General features: G+C 41.5%; 1 protein-coding gene across 1 annotated transcript in view; it reads left to right on the top strand.

The window, feature by feature from the left end:
* The first annotated feature begins 361 nt into the window (after positions 1-361).
* Positions 362-23075, top strand: part of HCRTR2 (hypocretin receptor 2) — a 35495-nt gene continuing 12781 nt past the window's right edge. The window contains exons 1-3 of the mRNA XM_075708229.1: positions 362-590; positions 16375-16553; positions 18018-18261. Coding sequence (XP_075564344.1) covers positions 362-590; positions 16375-16553; positions 18018-18261 — 652 coding nt within the window. The remainder of the gene's footprint in view (positions 591-16374; positions 16554-18017; positions 18262-23075) is intronic.

Genomic DNA, 23075 nt, shown 5'->3' with positions numbered 1-23075 from the left:
TCGTCCGAAACGGACCTGACTTTTCTAGCGGGGGCAGGTGTAGTCCGGCACCCGAAGCATGCAACCCACCCTGGCCAGCCTTTTCCCCGGCCGGGCAGGGGGCTGTGCCCCCTGCCCGGCCGGGGAAAAGGCTGGCCAGGGCGGGTTGGGGACCGACGCGGATCCCCAGCCTGTTCCCGCATTGGCTCCCGTAAGTTCCCGCGTCATTTTTCTCCCCACACCCCGCTTTTCGCACTGGCAACCACAAGCCTCGATGGACGGGCGGGAGAAAGCTCGGATGCTCTGAGAGGGTCTGGTTTTTTGGTTTTGCTTTTTTTTTTTTTTTTTTTTTTTAACCCAGCCCCCTGACCGAGCACCAGGGATGTCCGGGATTCAACACGAGGATGGTTCCCCTCCGTGCAGGAATTGGACAGGCGGGTCGGAGCTAAACGAAACGCGGGAGGCTCTTTTAATCCCTTCCTCCGACTACGACGACGAAGAGTTCCTGCGATACCTCTGGAAGGAGTATTTGCATCCCAAGGAGTACGAATGGGCGCTGATCGCCGGCTACATCGTCGTCTTCATCGTGGCGCTCGTCGGCAACGTCCTGGGTGAGCCGCGCTCCCCCAAAGTTCCCGTTCCCCCTTGCCGAGGTGGCGTTTGTACGGAAGGTGGCTGGAAACCGGGGGTGGGTTTCGCTTCCCCTCTGGAAACGCGGGTTCCCCCAGCCGCGGGGGAAAGTTAAGGCTGGGTGGAAGGGGCCTTTGCTGCGGGACGCCGTGAAAACCGCTTCCCCCTGCGCTTGCGAGGGGCTGCGGCGGCAGCCGCTCGCTGCCGGGGCTGGGCAGGCGGAGAGGGGCCGGCGGAACTCACCGGAGGCAGCCGGTGGGGGAGAACCGGGGCCGGCTCCCGTCCCTGTCCGCCGGGCCGAGGTGCTGAACCCCCCCCCCCCCCCCCCCCCGCCTCGCCACCCGCCCTGCCCGGCGGCTCCGCCTCTCAGCCCGCCCGGGAGGCTGCTGCTCCCTCCCGCAGCCCCGGCTCGCTCGGCGAAGCCCGGCGGCAATAACAAACGCGCGGTGCTTCCCGAAGGACAGAGCCAGGGGGTGCGGGTAGGGGCGGCGGGGCAGGGGGGCAGCGGGGCAGCGGCCGCCGCTCCCCTCAGCAGCGGGCGGGCGGAAGGCGCGCGGCTCCCGCCTCGGCGGCGCAACGGCCGCGCTCGCGAGCTGCGCGGCGCGGGGACGCGGCGGGGGGGGGGGGAGCGGGGCGGCGCCCTCCCGGGCGCTCATTGAGGGAAGCGAGGCGGGGCGGGGCCTGGCGCCCGCTCCGCCCCGCTCCCATTCACCCGTGAAGGAGGCGGCGGGCGGGGGCGAGCCGAGGGCGGCCGCGGGAGCGCTTACGGGAAGAGGCGGGGGCGGTGTGGGGGAGCGGCGAGCGGGGTCTGGCCGCCGGGACCCCCTCGCCTAGAGCGGAGCTGCTCCCCCGCGCTGGCTGCCGCAGCCGGCCCCGCTCCGCTCCGGGGAGCGTCGCCGGGCTGCCGGAAAAGGCGCTTGTGCCGCCGCAGGGGAGCGCCCGGCCCCCCCCGGCCGCTGGCTTGCGGGGGGGCGGACACGCGTGTGCAGAAGCACCCGGCCGGGGCGGCCGTGCCCCCCCCGAGCGCCGCTCCTTCCCGCGGCCCTGCCCTCGCAGGTTGCGGGTAGCCGGCTGAGCGGAGAAGACGTTGGTCTTCGTCACCTCGGCTTTTATGAATGAGCACGAATGCGGTGTGACCGCCGGGGAGCCGGTTACGCCGTCAGAACCCACTGAGCTGGAGTCAGGGCCATTTGCATTCTTTATTTACATCAGTGACATTTTCATGAACGGAGCGGCGCGCCAGCGCGCCCAGCCCTGCCATACGGGTCTTCCATTCATGTTTTTTCAGAAGGATTTATGCGTGTCAGGGCTGTCGTCCCCAAGCTCTCCAGGCTTCCCGAGGCAGGATGCAAATAAGACTGCAGCCAAAGGCAAAATTTTGCAACGCTTTTTTTTTTTCTTTCAATGGACTGGTGATGCGCTTTTTTTTTTTTTCCTCTTTTTTTCTGAAATGGTGCGCTAACTGCCTGTAAACATCCAGTGTGCACGTTGGCGAAACCAGTGATTTTTCAGCCGAAGAGGTTACGTTAGAGCTATTCAGAAGCCTGAGCGTGTTTGCTCGGTCCATTGCTTGGCAGCCAGCTTGACAGGCAGTGTGAAGATAACAGCCCTCGCAAAGAGGCTGTAGCTTAAGCTAGGAAGAAAAATACCCTTCGTTCCGATCTCGAGCAAAGACGGGTTTAGGAGAAAGACCTGTGTTTACCTATTTGCCTCCACCCGTTCTGCAAACAGGCTGTCCTCTCGCCTTTAAAGATTCAAGGTCACATCTTCAGCTGTAGTTCTCAGCCCGTTTACACTTTTTTCCCCTGGAGCCACGAGGAGGAAAGCTTTCCTCTTTGTGCACTTGCAAATTAGAGACGATACCGGTGCTAATGCAGAGCCGCTCCTCCCTGACATTTGTGTACGTTATCTTTTTGCTTGGGATGGAAGCTGGCATTTGGCTGTCCACCCACTTTTCCTCTTCCTGAACTGCTGCTGCCCGAGCCGGTTGCTCTTTAAGCTGCCTTTGTGCATTACACGGACCTCCCCCACCCAAGCTGCTGCTTCTGTTTACGGGCAAGTTGTTTGTAGGGTCTGCAGGTGCAGGTGCTCGTTAGCTGAACATTGTCTCATCTTTATGCAAGAAAGCTCGTACTGCACTGATTGCAGGCTCGTGTGATTTTGAGGACAGAAACGGATGTGGTCTAATGCTCTTTCCAAAGACATTTTTGTGAAACTGTATTTAGCTACCACTGAAAATCTGATACAGAACAGTACACATTTTGAAGTCTCTGAGAAGCTAATTTTTCCTGCTTGAAAAATCCGTAATTAAGGTTAAGCTGGGATTTAGTCATGGACCTTCTAGAAGCAGAGCAGAAGTGGTTCTAAAGAGAGTTTTAGTGGCCAATAGTGCTTTGTGTTATCATCCTTAATGATACACTGTGTTCCTCTGCTTATGTTTGACCAATGCTGCTGGACTAGTGTGGCATGTGAAGTCAATGTTTTGATTGTATTTTGTCCATGTCCTATTCAAATAGCACTTAAGTAACCGGGAAAGACCCTTCCCTTCCCTATGTGGTACTGAAAATTGTATTTCTGCCTCTTATTTTGATTTGTGCATTCACATGGGATGAAGAGGCTCATTGTGTCCCAGCAATAACATCTGTGCAAGTGGAAGGCACAGCACATACCTCAGATATCAGTAATAAACTAGATTGAAGCATTCTGACAGTTAATTAGCAACCAAGGGTAGAATCAGAAGCTTGAACTTTGATTGACATCTACTGGGCTCTTGAGTGAGCTGCACTGCAGGAATTCTTCTTATAGTAGCATGTAACAAGGTCTGCATTGCTATTTAGCTTTCAATTTAATTAGGAGAATTGACATACACCATCCAAGCTGCTGCACAAACAGGCTAAAATTAAAACTGTTAGCAAGTCTCTGCATTTGAATGCAAGTTTCATTATTGCATTCGAGTGCTTCGTGTCAATGATTCTCATGTGTGCCCACACTGGCTGCTCACCAGAGATTTCAGTGCAAGCCACTGAGAAGCAACAGAAGATGTTTTTAGGACATATTTACATGAACACTCAGGGAATCTGAAATCCAGATGGTAACATCAGTATGCTTTTCTATTTTCTTCTTCACTTGGTCACTGTTTATCACTGGAAGCAGAATAGGTGTCGAGGATAAGGACTTTCTGTTTTGCAAACAAGACTAAAAGAATTCTTTACCACTGCACATCAATGAAACTCTTGCAGCTTCTTTGCACAGCTAGTGCAAAACACAGGACTTCTTAGAGTATGTATGTTGACTGTAAATACTTGTTTCTTCTTTATTTGAAAATGTTGCATTAAAAACACTGCTTAAAAATAGGAAACTAGATAATTAAAGAAGGAAAGAGATTTTTAGGATGTACAGAGGTCTCTGGTTACTGACATGATCATTCCACACTAAACTGTTGCAGCAGTTAATAACTGGAATAAGACAACAAGGGATTAATAAGTAATGTACAACTCCATATGTTTAACTCCTTTTTTACAGGTAAAAATGGGAATGATTCTCATGTAAATTATTCATTCGCATGGGTCAGAACTCTTCTAATGAAATGGTTTCCCTCAGGGAACGTGCATTATCGAAATCAAAATGTATGGCAGAGATCACTTGGTTTGATCAAAGACTGAACGCAGAACAAGCAGCCTTCTGGTGTCCCACCAGCTGGGCTGCTGGGCCTCTTGGCAGCCCACTCCAGAGCTGGCAGGAGCTGAGATCCTGAGCACACACAACTTTGCCAGCACCCAGCTTGAAGGTCATCAGCGCTGCTGGCTTCCAAGGCTAAGAGACCACGCAGGACATCAGTGAGAGATTTCAGAAACTTTCTTCACTCGCTCAATTTGGTGATGCTTGTTTTTCTTTCCAACTCAGAATGAAACCAAACTTAACTGACAGAGAATTACTCTTCTTTGGATAGCTCAATTATTTGTTATATATTTTACAGTAACTGTTAGTTATGCTGAGATCTGTACAGAACCCAACTGTGGTCCTTTCCTCAAGTTCATAGTCTGACTCGTAGAGCTCAACAGCATTCATTTGATTTGTACTCATTGTAGTTCGGTTTTTTTTAGGGCTGGAGAAGAAAAGGTTTGTGTATAGTTCTAACACGAGAGTCCTAGTCAATGCCCATCAATAGGCAACTGTCTTAAATGGTGCTCTGTTGCCATTTTAAAGCTATCTGGTGAATACCGAGCTCTATGCATACATGCATTTGTTGGTAGAATTGGATGAGTCATGTATTCTCTTAAATGGTGCCATGATCTTCATGAATCCTATTTGATTGCTGTAGATAAGCCATATTTCATTTAATCATGTTTTAAGTTATTACATTTAATTTTGTCCAGATTACTTGGGGAATCTGGCACTGAAAGGGCTTTACTTTTGTAATATCAGCATGAGTCACCTTTATCTGTTGGATGAATAATAACTAGAGTCACTTTATCATTTTTAAAAAGATACCACATAGGAAATGATAGATATTTATACATTTCATGTACCTAAAATATAGAATGTATAAGCTCTATTTATGTAAAAGTTCGAGTATTGACCGAAGTACATTGGTGTTCGCATAATACACAGATTACTGGCAAGAAAGAGTCATGCACATCCTTGTGAGATACACAGAAAGTAGAAAAGCATTAAAGGATGAAGCTGATCTTAAATTATGCCATTTTCTTTCTAGATTCTTATATCCAGACATGTAACTAGTTCCACTCTATATGCTTTCTGACCTGAGAGTCCAGAGTGGGGAGTGTAGGGACTGCTCTACTTTACCATTCTTTATGTTGAAAGGCAACTCTGCCTACTGTGAATAGTGTAGTCCTATTGAACCAAACTCTGAAGAAAGGCAATGTCCAAGACTGAAGGAAGGTGAGCTGCAAGAAATGCTTGAAGTCTTGAAAGGTTTTGGGTTTGTTTCATTTTACTTTCAAGATGTACTCTTGATAAACATGTGAAATTTTTAAAGAACTTATCCCATTTAATTTTATACATTCTCAAAGCTGTTGGAGTGATAATTCTGAAGACCAGCTCTGCTGTTTAGACCCAAAACAGGTGCAGCCTTGATGGTGGCAGGATATGCTGCCCAGTATTAATTTTATATTGTGAGTGATGTTTGGAAAGAATCATCTATCTATGGAAGAAGGAAAGTAACTCAGCAGAGATATTCAGCATCTTCACAACTCCAAGACCACTGAACACAGTAAAGCCCTGTCTGCCAGGAGCTGAACAGACTAACACAGCTTTCCCTTAGGTCAGTGAAGTACTCTTCAGACAGAAGTGTCTTTGGGGCATTACCAAATAAAATGAAAGCTGTTGCCACTTCCTGCTTTAACTCACTTTCAAAAAAAGTGGAAGATTTTGGAATGCTTCTTTGTTTTTAAAGCATTGTTTACTTTCTGTGTTGCAAGTCAAGTGAAACCTTTTTTGTTTCGGTCATTAGCAGCTGATTTACTTATTGTACATCTCACAAATGGAATTTGTCAGAGAAGAACTAGAATGGACTTCCCCAGGGGAAGGAGAGCCAGGAGCTGAGGGCAGCAGCAAGATTGACAGGGCAGTGTGCTCACCAATGTAGTCCCACGGTGCCTGAGAGCGTGGTAGGTCTGGTGATGTTTACCAGGGTTCAGTCACCTCCCAGCAATCAGCAGACAAATCCATACTGGTGAAGCAGGTCTGAGGTTAAGCCAGAAAGTCAAGTCAGTGGGTGAGGATTACAATCAAAATCAGCAAGGCACATACATGGCTTGCAACGTGGTCTTTGCCTGAGCTAAGTGTGAGAACCTGAGCTTCAATGCAGGCAACAAGGTGACCCCCAGAAGACGTCTGTCTCATCTTTCTCTGAAAACTCTGTTACCAGCAGCGTGAACACAGCTTACATGCTGCCCCATTCCAGAGCTGGCCTCCGGCGCAGGCAGTTAACCCCTAGGCAGGGGCCAGAGGTTGCAGAGCCTGGGTGTGCACTCAGCCCCAACAGAACTGTGCTCTGTCTCCTGGTTCTCAGCGCAGTAAGACTGCAAGCATTTTAGCCCAGTTTAGGGAATATGTGCACTTGCATTCCAGAAAGCCAACTGTATCCTGGGCTGCATCAAAAGAAGCGTGGCCAGCACGTCGAGGGAGGTGATTCTGCCCCTCTGCTCTGCTCTGGTGAGACCTCACCTGGAGTACTGCGTCCAGCTCTGGGGCCCTCAGCACAAGAAGGACATGGACCTGCTGGAGCGGGTCCAGAGGAGGGCCACCAAAATGATCCGAGGGCTGGAGCACCTCTCCTATGAGGCCAGGCTGAGAGAGTTGGGGTTGTTCAGCCTGGAGAAGAGAAGGCTGCGAGGAGACCTTAGTGCGGCCTTTCAGTAGTTAAAGGGGGCCTGTAGGAAAGATGGGGAGAATCTTTTTAGGAAGGTATGTTGTGACAGGACAAGGAATAATGGATTTAAACTAAAGAAGAATAGATTTAGACGAGACATAAGGAAGAAATTTTTTACAATGAGGGTGGTGAAGCACTGGAACAGGTTGCCCAGAGAGGTGGTAGAGGCCCCATCCCTGGCAACATTCAGGGTCAGGTTGGCTGGGGCTCTGAGCAACCTGATCTGGTTAAAGCTGTCCCTGCTCACTGCAGGGGGTTGGGCTAGATGACCTCTAAAGGTCCCTTCCAACCCAAAGCATTTTGTGATTCTGTGATTCTATGATCCTATGAATATTGTATTGGCAATGTGGATTCATGATATAGATTCAGAAGCTGTATGCTATGCAAGATATTTGCTGTGGCATTTCACTAGCATAATGAACTGTATTTTCTTTGTGTAGTCTAAAGAAAAGGCATTCTTACACCTACATTAGAAACAGACATGGACATGGAAGGGTTTTTCCTAGTGTAACTCCATTTTATACTGACTGACAGATGCATTTTGAAGCATATGGTTTCAAAGTTGCACAGCATTTCAGCTGTGGAGCATACCTTGATTTTAATGAGTCATGCAGGTTTAAATTGAATCACAGTGAAGTGTGAAATCTTTTCATTGTAGTGTCATGTGCAGTATGACAGCTATATTTATGGTCCTTCCATCTCTAACATGAAGTGTGTGTAAGGATTTTGTAGGCTTTTTATTGTTGCTATGGATAGAAAAATAAGTATATCAAATGGGATTGTGAAATAACTGGTCATTCAGTATAGCCAGCTTTGCAGAGATGACTGGGGTTGCCAATTAATATTTGTAATGATTTGTGTGTGAATGTGTGTGTGCATGTGGTGGGACAACTTAAAATCAATCTGTCTATGTTAATCAGTACAGTTAGCTCAGGAAACTCACTTCCTTCACAGCAGACCAAACCTGGCATTTTTGGCAGGCTGTTTTTATAGCATAACTGATCTACTGGTAATAACTCCCATTTCCATAAGATTGTTAATTGTCAAAGGTTATGTAATGTGACTGAGGTAGAAAAAGAATCCTGTGCCAATTAGATGGTTGTGCTATTACACCCAATTGTAATCTGTAGAGATAAGCTTCCAGCAAGCAGAATTTACTTCTTGTATTCTTCTCTAGTGCCATAATAATGAGGCAGTACAAAAAATATAGAAGTGGGTTGGAGAACATGAGTAACCCACAGCCCTCAACTCCGAAGTCCCTTTAAAAGCCTGAGTACAATAAAGCACTTGATAGCTAGAAAACATCTGAGAAAATACATTGCTGCAAGCAAACTACTTGCTGTATATGTCTTACATATGTAGACTCTCACTGTCTTGTGTGGGAGACAGTTCCCTATTAGTACATTTCAGTGAAGCTGATATTCAACAAAATACTTTAAGATTTCATATGTTCAATGTTATGCAGCTATATTTCTTCCAGTTTCAGTATTTTTCCTAGAGTTTTACTAGGAAAAAGTGATGGAACCTACACATATGTGCTTGTTTATGTGTGATACATAGGGAGCATGACCTAACCACCTACTGCTTTTGTCACGCTTCCATGACTTTGTTCAAATTTGTTGACACATCTAGTGTGTCCTGTTGATGAGGAGATATCACCTCACTGGCAGGCTATGTAATTCCTTTGTGCGTGCAGCCCAGAATATTGTCCATCTTTTCAGCTGTCACATCACATATTCAAGGACAGTTCTTATCTGCTGGGCATTATTACCAGCTGTAGGAATTTTTTCAATATTTGCTTTATAATAAATACTGTAGAAAAAGTGTCTTTTCATTGTGTCATTCTTTCTATTACTTTTTCAACATAAACCTGGGTTTCTGTTGGGCTCCTTTTTTTCAGATAAGATTAGTTATGTAAAGAATGAAGTAATGTGTGGGTTTAGAGCTTAGTAGTGGATAAGAGATGGACAACCTAAAAAGTAGATATCATCTTCCTATTCACAGAAGAGATCACTTTGTTTTAGATCTTTTGTTCTCACTGCTGGTTTCAAAAACGCCTAATTAAATATACTCTGCAATTTAAAGTGCTTCTCACCCCTTAATCAAGATCATCAATAAAGTTATTGAAAGACTAATGGAAAACCTTCCTAAAACAAATAAAATAAGCTTAGTCTTAGGCACCTAATTTTTAGACTCATAGGTTAAAGCAGAAGAATCCTCAATCAGGAATTGTTCATAATTAAAGTAGTTTCAAATGACAGTGTTTTTCCTTCCAGCAGTATGCATTGATTCAGTGTTTCTACTGGGGCTCTAGCTCTCCAGAATCCCACTTGGTAGCCTATCTACTCAGCCTTCCTTTCAACATGATTTTGTTGCTCGACACCCCACCACCCAGACCTTGATTCGCAGTAGGTAATGGCATCACCAAAAAAACCCAAGGGGGAGAACGCCATATGAAGAACCAATTCATTGCCAGGTAGAAAAAAGTTCTTTGTGGGGGTAGGATGTAGAGAATAAATCATGTGTAACTCAAATCTATTTAAAAATTTTTTTATCACTGTTTGATTGTAAAATATTATCAAGGAGTAAAGCTCTTTAGAAGCTTTCTGCCTCATGCATTTGAAGACGTTGATGACCAGTGCTTATAATCACAGCATTACTTCCAAATGACTGCTAGATGGCCATATGATGATATTTTAGCCAAACAATTGTGATACTGAATTACCAAAGCAAAATAAAATCATTGAAGTTTAGCATAATGGGAAAGAAAATTATAATTCTTTGTTCACATCCCTCTGGGATTTCTTATTCACCAAAAATGAGATAAGAGGTTGTGTCATTCATTTATGTAAAGAAATATCAGGTATTGCTGGTTATGGAAATTATGTTTCTATTTTGGCCTAGAAGTCACACTGGAAGATGACCCATTAAATAAGAGGTTGACAAGACTTCTGGAGTGTTACGGAAATGATTTAGGGTTGACGTGTGAAAACCAAATTGACAGCTGAACCAGCAGTCCATCAGCAGAAGGACTGCAGCACAACATTTAATGTGCTCAAGACAGTGTAAATCTTCCAGGAGGCAAGCAGCTGCATTTTATACCAGCTGGAGCCTTTGTATTGTTTTCATATTCAGCTTGAGATACAATGAGCTATGCTAATTGAATAGATGGCATTACAGCCTCTGATTAAAATGCAGCAGGACACTAAACCAACGGGGATTAAATCTGTGCATGAAAAATACCAATCTCACCGTACTGTCATATTTCAGAGGGTTTTTCTCGTCAGGAATATAATGAGGTATATGAAGCTTCCTTGATGGGCTTCTAATAGCATCTGTCTTAAATTTTAACTTTGATTTGAATTTGTTATGCTTAGTCCTTCCTTCCTGTGAGACTTTTGGGGGCGGGAGAGCGTGAAGGTTTGGAGGATGGGTTCTGGAACAAGCTTCATTATCGCAGAACTGTCCTCGCTTGGGGAAAGCCTCCACAAGTTTTTCGGAACACTGTCAGCCTGGCAACTCAAACTAGTTTCCGAGCCTTCACTGACACTGTGTGGCAGAGGTAGGAATAGCAACGGTTTTGCTTAAAACTCTTGATTCTGGCGGAAGAAAATGAAAGCATCAGCGGTGAGACGAAGGGGTTATGAGAGTCAGATTACTTAATAACCGTTAGAAAAATAGCTGCTCTTTGTGAAAGCTGGCCTGCATGTTTTCATTTGCAGTTATTAACTGTAACTTTGAGTGTTTTTATAAAATAAAAGCAAAAATACAGAAAATAACAAAATACAATGGGCAGGCAATTAGGTTCCAGCAGAGTTCTAGCAGTCGGGAAAACCATGCACAATAGGAGCATGCTTCTGTGTTACATTTCTCTCACATTTCTCTCCCACTTTTTTTTTTTCTTCTTTTTAAATTCTGATCCTCTTTTCTTCAATGTCTGTGCTAATACTGTTTTTTCCACTTTCTTCCTCACTCCCATTTATAGCTGGGAACATCAAAGGTAGCATTAAAGATTTGCATATAATGTTAAATCAAGCTCTTATTTAGAGCTATTTTTACTATTTCATAGATTTTCAGTGGCAGACTGAAGAGCTCAGTTCGGGGCACTACATTGGGCCCTAACTAAACAAGCATCCTGTTAACTCTGTGGTGTCTCCCAAGTTTTTTAGGAAGACTGGCCTCATCTCCTATTCTATGATTTTGGAGTACTTTTTGGTAAAATGCACACCCAGTTGAGAATCTTTACTACCTTTCTCATCCTTGCTTCTCTTCTCCAAGCTGAGTGGAAAGCCACAGGTCTGTTGTTCTGCTCTGGGTAGGCAGATGGCATTTCCCACTCCATGGAGCTTCCTTTCTCTAGCATGTTTCTTTAGGGTTTATATGGGAGCTGAGTGCCTGCACTTCTCTGTAGAACCACCTGAGATGAAAATGCATATTTAAAGGAGTGAGAGTGGAGAGTCTACAAAATTCTTTTGTTCTGAAACCTAACTAGTTGTAATATATTCAGTGGCATAGTCAAAATATTTTGCATGCCTATAAAATAATAGTTTTTGAACACAGGCTAGAGCGTCTTTCTCAATGATCTGCTAGATCGCTGGTATATCAATGCAGCTGTTGTCCAAGACTACTGAATACCCTTGTACCGTAGTAGACTCCAAAAGACCTCCAGTCTGGAAGGAATATACTGAACTAACTTTCTGTCATTTATACCGTTCTGTCCTATTTAACTAACTCGTAGCAAATCCTCACAGCTCAGTTTAGCTCTGCACTGAAAGAAAACATTGCCAACGCTTGTGCAGGTTGAAGACAGTACTGCAACCAGCAGAGGGCAACGAGTAGGCAAAAAAGCTGGCGTGTTTTTACAATACTTTCTCTTCAGAGGCTTTTTTACACAAACTCATTTTTTGTGTTGTCCTGGTTTCAGCTGGGATAGAGTTAATTTTGTTCCTAGTAGCAGGCATAGTGCTGTGTTTTGGATTTAGTAGGAGAAGAATGTTGATAACACACTGATGTTTTTAGTTGTTGCTATGTACTGCTTATGCTAGTCAAGGACTTTTCAGCTTCCCATGCTCTGCCAGGTGCACAAGAAACTGGGAGGGGGCACAGCCAGAATAGTTGATCCAAACTGGCCAAAGGGCTATTCCATACCACATAACGTCATGCTCAGTATATAAATTGGAGGGGGGAGGGTGGCCGGGGAGCAGCGATCGCTGCTCGGGAACTGTCTGGGTATCGGTCGTCGGGTGGTGAGCAATTGCATTGTGCATCACTTGCTTTGTATATCATTATTATTATTGTTGTTGTTGTTGTTGTTGTTGTTGTTATTATATTGTTGTTATTATAATTACTATTTTACTTTAATTCAGTTATTAAACTGTGATTATCTCCACCCAGGAGTGTTTCTCACTCTTACTCCTCCGATTCTCTCCCCCATCCCATCGGGGTAGGGGGAGTGAGCGAGCGGCTGCGTGGTGCTTAGTTGCTGGCTGGGGCTAAACCACGACAGTGTACATTCAAGGAATAAGTTTCTGGGATAATTAATTTTTATGGTAGTATGTAAACATGCTAATTAAGATGCTTTTGTGCTATGTGCTGTACAAAGAGTAGAAAACGGTCCATGCTGCGAAGAACAAATGAGGTCAAAAGGGGAAACACACAAGCATAAACAGGGAATCCAAAGTAACAAATTATACTGCATTTCTATGCTTGTAAATTATTGGTTTTTTTCCACCATTCAGGTGCCTCTTGCCCCTGTAGATTAGAATTCAAAGGAATTTAGAGCTACTTTCTGTACATTGGCTTTCCTGCATACTGCTGCTCCCTCAGTAGCAAGGGGCATAGTCCTGTATATTTCTCTGAGGAATAGCAGGTACTGGAGTTCATCTGAATTCCATCCATGTTGAGCCAGTGTGATCTGGAAGGCTTAGTACAGAGCTGGGAATTAGGAGTCCAAGTTTCTTATGCTGTGTCTGATTTACTGTATGGCCTTTAGCAACTTCTGTTCTGCATTTCACTTTCCTTGCATCAGTGATGAAAATGATAATATTTTCTTAGCTCTCTGGGGTATCATAAGGTTTCATTTGCTCATACTAGTAGAAAGCTTTGAACACAACATGCAAAATGCTATGAATTGATTTCTGACACAGTTTGCTCCCAATGAGATTGACCTCACATTTATTAACTTAATGGATTTGTTTTACCAGAAATAATGTTTATGTTCAGGTGTTTTCCCAAACAGGTCAGCATAGGAATGAGAATAGGCCTTGTCAAAGAGTATACATAACTGCTTCTGTCTGGCACCTTTAGGCACTGACATCCTTTGCTGAAAATGATGCACTTGTCTGAATCAGGTAGAACATAGGACTGTTGAAACCATAGCATGAGAACAAAGTAGCCAACTGCTGAACTTTTAAAACATTTCATTTACCTTTTGCGTATTGATAAAAAAAATAAAAAGTAGAGGAAAACATTGCCACTTAATATTAACTTTTGCCTAAGTACAAGACAGGACCATACTTTCAATATGAATCGCACTCAAGACAAAGAACAAGCCATAAGTAAAAGGCCAAAGTGTTAAAATTGAAAGTGAAATGGTGTTTGCAATTTTTTTCCCCATCATTGCATTTCCAACTGTGAACAACATTCCAGAGGGACAGCAATGTATTATTTTCCCTGTTAGGTGCTGCCTCTGCATTATCAGAATGCAAGTTATAACTGTAGTAATCCCATGCTCCAAGTGACAATGATAAAGCTCTGGGTAGTTATGTTGTAATTATCATGCAATGCTATAGAAATAATTACTTTAGTAGGTAATTTAAATCACTCAAATGGGAAGTACATACAATTAATTTGATGTTTCCTTTAAGGTTTTGATTTATAAGCCTTGCCTTTCAGATATCTGAGGCCACAGTTAAGAGAACCTGTAATTCTATATTCAGGAAGAAAACAATAGAAGAAATGGATACTGTGGGACATTTTCTCCAAACACAGTCCAAGAACAGTGAAGAGCTTTGCAGAGGGGTTTTGACTTGCATTTACAAGAGTGTGATAGATGTATAGCAAAGATTAAATTTATACAAGCTGTAGAATTTGTAACCATGTCTGCAACATGTTAAAAGAGATGAAGAACATCTATTGTGGCACGACAGGGGTTTTAGATTAAATTTGGAAGCCTATATCCTAAAAAGGTAGTTAATAAAATCACCCTCCTTTAGAGAAACTGAAGGTCACCTAGCCTCTCCCTCTCTCTTTGCCCTAAATTACCCTTAAATGTCTAAACACTTATGAAGAAGTGCTCCAATCTCAGCTCCTGCTAAATCTCTAGTAAGGTCTTGAATGACTATTCCACCAATTTTGGTCACTGCACTCTGACAACAAAGGTGCAATCCAGTCTGAAGAGTGTCCAGAGAGCAGCAACAAGGATGGTTGCAGAAGTTCTAAAAATGACCAGCAGTAAAAGATAAAGAGTTCTGGAGTTGTACAGTCTGAAAAGAAAACTGAGGAAAGGTAATAATCATCTTTACATATGTGAAGCATTGCTGCAGGGAAAAACTCTTCTTTGTTGCTGCCTGTGTACAGGGAAAAAGGTGATATAAATAGCAGCAAAAGAAAGGTAGGTTAGACATTAGAAGTTTTTTTTTTTTTAATAGGGAAATAGCTAAACACTGCAATACATTTAGGAGAGGCATGATATCTTCAAATATAACAGATTTTAAAATGTAAACTTGGCAACAATGGCTTAGTGGTAGTCTTGCTGTACTTGTGCTGGCCTAGAGACTTTGGCAAGACAAGATTTATGGAATGAAGTAATATATTTTATTAGATCAACTGATGCAGCTGGAAGATGGACACAAGCTTTCAGGCACACCATCCTTCTTAGGGTAGAATCATAAAACCATAGAATGCTTTGGGTTGGAAGGGACCTTTAGAGGTCATCTAGCCCAACCCCCCTGCAGTGAGCAGGGACAGCTTTAACTGGATCAGGTTGCTCAGAGCCCCAGCCAACCTGACCTTGACTGTTGCTAGGGATGGGGACTCTACCACCTCTCTGGGCAACCTGTTCCAGGGCTTGACCACCCTCATTGTAAAAAATTTCTTTCTAAATGATCTAAAGAAACATCTGATCTCAAGAGCTTATGTGCCTCAAAGTCTGTGTATTTTTTTCTAGCTGTTTTACCTAGTTCAATAAAAGAATGGCTTAACTCTAGCTGATTCCATTTTGGATTTGGACAACCTCTTGAGGACCCTCCTAACACTATTCTTTAGCATTCTGTGATCTGTTTAATATATCTAAATTAAGCATAGTGCTATATCGTGACAGATTAAGGAGACTTTGAATCTTCGTCTGGATTTGCATGATGGATGAATTATTGTTTACAGGAGAAGAACCTTTGATGTACAGTGAGTTGTACTGTTTTCATACAAGAAGTATTGTGGTGTTTCTGGAAAATTTTGTGCATCAGTTTTTAAAGAGCTTTTGGTGACTGACTCTAAAAAAATTCAAAAGATTTTGATTGCTACAATCTCTCAGGGTTTTACTTCCAAAGTTATTAAAAACTTTATTTTTAGGCTGGTTTTTCAGACTCAATTTTGGTATTTTTAATGTATTAGCTTATGAATTTAGTGCAACCATGTTAAAGGACTGATTTGCTTCATTTCTAAAAGCCTTTCAAATTAAAAAAGAGGGAAAATAAAAGATATAAAACAAGCTTTAAAGGCACATCTTGTAAAGTGTCTGCTACATGCTGCTTTTGATCACAGTAATTACCATCAAAAATATATCACATTTAAAATGAGTAGCACTTAATACTGCAAAAATTCCCTCTATTTACTTACCTCAAATCACAGTTACTCAAACAACTATTACAGATTCTCTGCAGATGCAATAGATATATTATGCCCAGCAAACTATTTTATAAAATTATTGTTATCTTGGTACAGTTTACAAGATTCCGTGTGGTAGCAATTTCAAATAAGCATCATGCTATCGTAAGAAAAAGATAAACTTTTACAAATGTAGATGTGTATTGCCATAGACTAGAGCCAATGGATTAAAAAGGACATGAAGAATGTTGTGTGAATAGTTAGTGAAGATAAACTAGCAGGAAAATAAGCTGCTTTATATGTCAGATTATTTTGTATGCTGTGGTCTGTGGAAAACTATTCTTTATGTACTAAGATTCTCTCTATATGTACCCTCTTGTTTCCACTCTAGAAGAAAACACATGGTTCTTACATTGAACTACATTTTCAAATATTCTGTGTTAAATGAAGGACACAAACATTTCCTTAATCCTGCAAAACCAAGTGTTTTCCTGTTGAAGCATTCCCTAAGTCACTTCCATCTCACTAACTTGTGTTTTCAAATTCAGTTTGCACTGCAGTGTGGAAGAATCATCACATGCGGACAGTTACCAACTATTTCATAGTGAATCTTTCTCTGGCTGACATTCTGGTCACAATTACTTGTCTTCCAGCAACTTTGGTAGTGGACATCACAGAAACGTGGTTCTTTGGGCAGCCCCTCTGCAAAGTGATTCCCTACTTACAGGTATTATTTTACTATGTTTGTGTACACATTACTCATGTTACGAAAAAGAGAAAGAACAATAGCATCTTCCTAATAGTGATAATGTGATGGAAGTCTATCCCTGCTACTGAAGTCGGTATCTCAGGGTACATGCTGAGGATTAAAGGACTGTTCCAGTTGTGAATATTTTTATGCTTAATAGATATTGTTCTTGGTCCATCTGATTGTTAGACTTGGGCAATACACTTTATGGAATGTTTGTCTGATGCTTTTCACTTTTTGTGATCTTTTTTAATAATTCAGAAAGGACATAAAGCAATAAAAATTACTGTAAATAGAATTACAGTCAGTTTTATTCTGTGTGTGTGGACCTAACCAGCTACACATGTGTCCAGGACAGAGAATCCAAACTTCTGAAGAGAGTCTGGGCTTTCGTATGTGTTTAGTGACTTTGCATTCTTTAGAAATAATTAAAGTATCCAGGTTGACTGGGAGCTGATCAGATTGTCTGCCTTAAGCAATAATTGCCACCACTCATTTACCAGTGGACTTAATTAGTTATGAGATCATTTGCCTCAAAATGATTGACAAATACCTTTTCTAAGAACAGCTAGTTAGATGAACTGACTGGGCATACTAAAATGACAAGTGATTGGCCTTTCAGTCATTATAAATCAAAATAATTAAGCAGAACTCTGAATGTATGCAGGTGATCAGCTCTGTGCCTCCAGCACAATTTATATTTTCAGGAGATACCTGTATGGCTGAAGAGCCACATTGTCAAGGGCAACAGTTCTCCAGCAGGTATGTTCTCTACTCGATACAATCAATATCCCAAATTTTTTTTCAAAGCCTCCATTCTAATGGAAGAAAATCTGCAGAGAAACTGAAATGATCACCTAGTGCACAGAGTGAAAGAGTAAACCCAAAGTGATAGATTATTTCCTATACTGAATAGAAAGTAAAATTACTTAGTCTGCCTTAAGCTGATTGTTGTTGGTTTTTTTTCATGAGACCCTGAATTTCCATTGTTCCTGTGAAAACTGAAAAGGCAAAATGATGGTACTGGTATCTAAATATAATATAGAAAACAAACAAAATTGTTCTACAAAGAAAAAAAAATCTAATTAGTTATCTAATGTTTTAGAAGTAGTTTTTCAGATAAAATTCTAAATTGCATGAATTTGCTCTTTCAGAATCCGACCCTGCTACACCTACTCAGTTTGGGTAGCACCCTAGTCTGTGAATTGTCCTGTTGATTCTAGTGGGACTAGAGCAGATGAGGATATCTGCTGTAATTCTGTAAGAAGTGATTTTAAAAGGAGTCTTCTTCTGGGAATACTTTCTATTTAATAATTGCAGATAAAGATCTAACTGTTGAAAATAGAAATATTTTTTAAAACTCTGGGAAAAAAATACAATAAATAATTTTTAAAGCTCTGAAAAAATTACATTTACATTTACATAATATTTCCTTTTCTTTAGACAGTTTCAGTCTCTGTGTCTGTACTAACACTCAGCTGCATTGCTCTGGATCGATGGTATGCAATTTGTCACCCTTTGATGTTTAAAAGCACAGCCAAGCGAGCAAGGAACAGCATTATAATTATCTGGATTGTGTCCTGCATCATAATGATTCCTCAGGCTATTGTTATGGAGTGCAGCAGTGTGTTCCCAGGATTAGCCAACAAAACCACCTTGTTCACAGTGTGTGATGAGCACTGGGGAGGTGAGTGTGTCATTGACCATGAGGACTGAATCTGTACTGCTGTTAAGTAATAAAAATATCAGGACATATTAATATGCAGTCAAGTTGTATAAACATATCACAAAATGTTCTTAATTATATCAGTTTTCCTAGAACTACTGTTTTTCAAATGCTGTGAAATCCTATTTTCTTTTGTATCGCTAAGACTTAAAGTACATTTGAAACCAAGTTTAAATGAATGAGGCTGGCTTGTGTCTTGACCGTGTTAATGTTTCCCAGAAGGTAGAAATGTTCCCACCCTTAAATGCTTATGCTTATATAATTCTGTGATCGATGGACATTGCAGGTTTACAAAGACTTCAGTATTTAGCCTTAAGAAATAACTACATGAGAACAGAATTTCTGTTTACCTGATATATTGCTTTTGTTAATTGCTGATATTTGACTAGTCTTTATAGATGTCTCCTGGGACTTCAATGCGAATTGCATATCATTACAGAATTCACAGAGATGTCATCAATATGGGGTAGCTAGTTAGTCTACAATTTGAAATTTGTCATGGACAAGATCATTTTAATAACTTTGTAAATGTAATCAGTTACAAATGATTCTGTCCGAGAAGTGTAATTCTGCCTTTCCAGAATAACTTTGAATCTAACTTGTTCTGTATTTGAATTCAGCTGTAAGAAGCTGTAAGGGTTGCCAGGGAGTAACTACTTCTATTTTGTCTCCATTCACAGCAAGTGGTGTTAGCCACCCACCCGAATGGTTAAGACTCAACTCTGGTGGGCCTTGGCATAACTCCAACACTAATAGAGCGTATGAGTTACATGCTGTGACTCTGACACTGGATATAATGACCGTCAGTAATACCATTATTCACACACAGGAAAATAAAGCCAAGTTTGCCAAAACATATAACTAAAAGGTGCCTGTTTAATAGCCTCAAGTCAGACTAAAACACAATCAGATTCCCTCCCAGAGCTGCCTCTGTAGAAGAAGATTCCAGTCCTGTGAACAATTAAGATAAAATACAACTGGATCACCTGTACTTAATTATCATGATAAATTAGCTTAAGCAGCTTGAACTGCTGAGGGCTTTTCCATGTGCTGTTTTGGAAGTTCCTCCCCTGCTAACGGCCTCCTCAGGGCCACTGGAGGATTAATGACAAGACATTGGCTATCACATTCCCTGTTCTTTATCTCCTTCATCCCAGTTAGTCCTCTGGGACAAGGCAAGGGGGCAGAGATGGCCATTAGCTAGCTGGCACTTGCAGACAAAGATGTGCTGGAAGTTTGTAGGTTAGAGGAAGCCTCTGCTAAGCTATGAGTATTGTACTTGCTGTTTCATTGGAGAGGACACATCTGCTCTTTACTTCTAGTATTCTTTCTTCATCTGTGAACAATTTTGTATCCCATCCTGCTGCTGGATGCTGCAGTATTTATGTGACTATTTTCCTTCACAGTGTTCACTCCAAGTACAATTTGTGTCCACTGATTTTGGCTGCAGGGGTAATTATCCATGCCTTCATCACCTTAAGGTCAGATCTGCAGTGAAGATTCTTTTAATCTAGGAAACAAAAATGATGTTGTTAATTAATTAGGGAGTCAGGAGAGCATTTCATCAGGGAACACAATCTCAAAATTTCCAGATCTGCATTCGCCACTCTTTGATTCCCAACAGGAAAGACTTGCTTTTGAACTACAGGGTCCATAGTAGCCTTGGAACTATGTTAAAGAGTGCCTCTTCATACCGTGAGCCTTCACTTGGATGTTTGGAGAGGTAGAAATGGGTAAGACAAAGGCAAATACTTGTGCATAGAATTAAGTCCTTTTTGTGTGTGGCTTCAGCAATGAAGTGCAAATACTCCAAAATTATTTTGGTTTTTTTTTAAATTTATATTGAGCATGAAATGAAAATAATTTTACATTAAAAATACATTAATGTTTTCTGAAATTGGAAACTTTTCATTCCACTGAAAGATAACAATCCTATTTTTATCCTGCTGCCTTTTTAAGGAATTATTCTTCTAATCATAATGCACCATCATGACTAGTTATTCCGCTGGTACATTTCAGCTATCCATAAAAAATAATCCTCTCTACTTTCTAATAATAGCTTATCATAGTAACTCGAGAGAAGAACCTTTCTGTGCATTAAGTTACAAGTAGGTTGCTCAAATCATGGAATTACTTAGTAAATGTGGAGTTAACCATATATTACCAATGAGGATAAAATATAATATATATACCTTAACACCCCTTTCAGACTGTGGAGAATAGAGTATCATTAGCTACAAATAATTTCCATTCAACTGAAAATGTCTAAGGACACTGAGTTGGGCCACAGAAGATGCAGTTTTTCTACTGAAAACCAGGGTTTGAAATCACGAAGGCCCCCAAACAGAAGAACAAAAGAACATGGATAACAGGGCAGCAGTTTGGAAAGACTGGTGAGCCCTGAGGCCAGAAGGAATAAAGAACTAATATTTTCAAAGAAAATAGTTGCATTTTTGTTGGATTTTGTTTTGCCTTTTTTGACTATGGGAATATTGAGGGTCAAAGAAAGCTAACTAGGAGGAGGTTGAAGGAGAAAGAAATTCGTCTTTCTACGAATAAGCTGTATTTGCAAAGAGAAAGTGGAGATTTAGATACTGCACACACTGAAGAGACCCTGAGCAAATCCTAAAGGAGAGTCAATTTAGAGGAAAGGGATTATATATATGCTTTGTTTAGAATGGCATATAATTTATGCTGTCTAAAATTAGGGTATGTCTGATGAAATCTTTGCAGAGCGTCATGTACACCGTATGTCCCACAGATGTTAAACTGTGAATTGTCAAGGTTGGGACTGCAAAAGGGGGTGCTTAATAACACTTTGGAAAGCATTTTGGAAGTCTACTGTAATTCTGGGAACTCAGGGCCACTTAAACATGAGGTGCTATGGAGGACTAACGGGAAGCCATGTCCAGGAAAATGTCAGAGATGCCAAAGCAGGAGACAGCACTGTACCCTACCCAGACTTAGGTCCAGCTGCTGAAATCCATAGAAGTCTGATGAGCATCTGGAAGGAAGGTCTGATCAGCACTGTGACACTTGGGCTTCTTAACGGTGAACAAATAGTGGCCACCCTGACTAATAAGATTTCAAGCATGCTGTTGGAGAGCTGCCAGTGACTGCAAATGGAGCAATAGTTCAGCCTAAAACAGGGCTCAATTTCTTTTTAATTGCTTCTGGCATTCCTGAATATAAAATTCATTGCCAATTCTAGGCTGAGGGTTTTTCATTTTGAGTACTGTCTAATAACAATATTTTATTTGGGAATGCAGAAGGATCCAACATGTGACCTATGCAGGCTTACTTAAGGAGCCAATGTTGGCCATAGTTCTATAATAGTCTGTAATTGCTATGTGCTGAATTTGATGATAAAGTGCCAAAATAAAAGAAACGTATATTAAAATGAGTTCACCATGTGTCCAAGTCAGCTAAATACATTCTCTTAGAGCTGTTCACTCAAAGAGCGTTAGCCAAAGTGCATTAGCCAACCTCTTTGCAAATGATAAAAAGAATATGGAGATAATCCTTTCCCAAAACTACATGGTTGAACGGAAACAAAGGGAAGAGTTTGTGTTCCATTTCCTCTTAGACTACTCATAAAATAGTATGAAAACATATTGTCTTAGTTTGAGAAAACTAATAGCTGGAAATTGCATTATTACATGAAAGTTTATACATCCTGTTTATCGAAGTGTTTAGAATTTAAGGAAAAACTTGTGGGACATTTTAATGCAGAAAGAAGTCAGAATATTTCTAATACTAAAATTATGCTTGGTGTTATCATGAACCAATAACTCAAGCATAATATATGAGGTTTGAAAATGTAATTTTAGTATTAGCTAACTGTAAGTACTCTGACATAGGAACATAATTTGGAAAGGACTGTGTTGTGGTGTGGTTGAATTTTCTTTACTATGGGCATCCACGTCCTAACATCCCTGTTTATTAAGCTTTATTCTAAAAGTATACTCTTTTAGCTGCATCGCTTCTTCATATTGGTAACTCCAAAACCTCACAGGTATCTTCCTGAGACTAGGGAACCTGGGAACTCTCTACTGATGCTCAACAAACTTGATAGTCTTGTTGTTTTTCCCTGTTCTTAGTGAAGCTGTCAAGAGTACCAATTTCATTATGCACCTATGGCTTAAGGGAATATTTCATTTGCTAAACATATCCAAACCTTTTGAGTCTGTGTTGTTTTCAGCTTGTATACTTATGTATATGTATACATGTCTATGTATATGTATTTACACAAACATAGTAAAATTCTGGCAAAAATCCAGAAGCTGTAGTTTCAATCTTCTACCTCCTTGCTTCATTGAACAACAGTCTGGGACCGGAACACAGTGCTGAGAAGGAAGCTTTGGAAAAGTTTAAAATTTGTTTAATAACCCCTGCAGCAGACAGAAGGCGGCTTGTTTTAGCATATTGATCCTTTATCAGGTGGAGTAATCATACTGTATGACTGGTGCTGAGGAGGAATGCCGATCTCACCCCAGTCCAATCCCTGTGACCACCTGTTTGCTTTTTGTCCCCTTCTCTCTTTCCAGTAAAATAGCAGCCAGTGATGTGAGAATCATTAATTTCTTCTTAAAGAGTCAGTTAGTCCAGCTAAGAAGGATCTTCCCCTGTCCTGAAGCCCATTAAGTGACCAGGGAAGGCAAAGACACTTTTCTCCTCTTCTGCTTGGCAGTAAGAGGTTCAGCAGTCCCAGTCAGGCAGCTGATCTATCACCAGGACCATAGACTGATTGATGTTCTCATTCAAAGAGCCTGGAA

This window comes from Pelecanus crispus, chromosome 3, assembly GCF_030463565.1.
Source record: "Pelecanus crispus isolate bPelCri1 chromosome 3, bPelCri1.pri, whole genome shotgun sequence".
In the NCBI taxonomy this organism is placed as follows: domain Eukaryota; kingdom Metazoa; phylum Chordata; class Aves; order Pelecaniformes; family Pelecanidae; genus Pelecanus; species Pelecanus crispus.
This window is presented reverse-complemented; position numbering and strand designations above follow the sequence as displayed.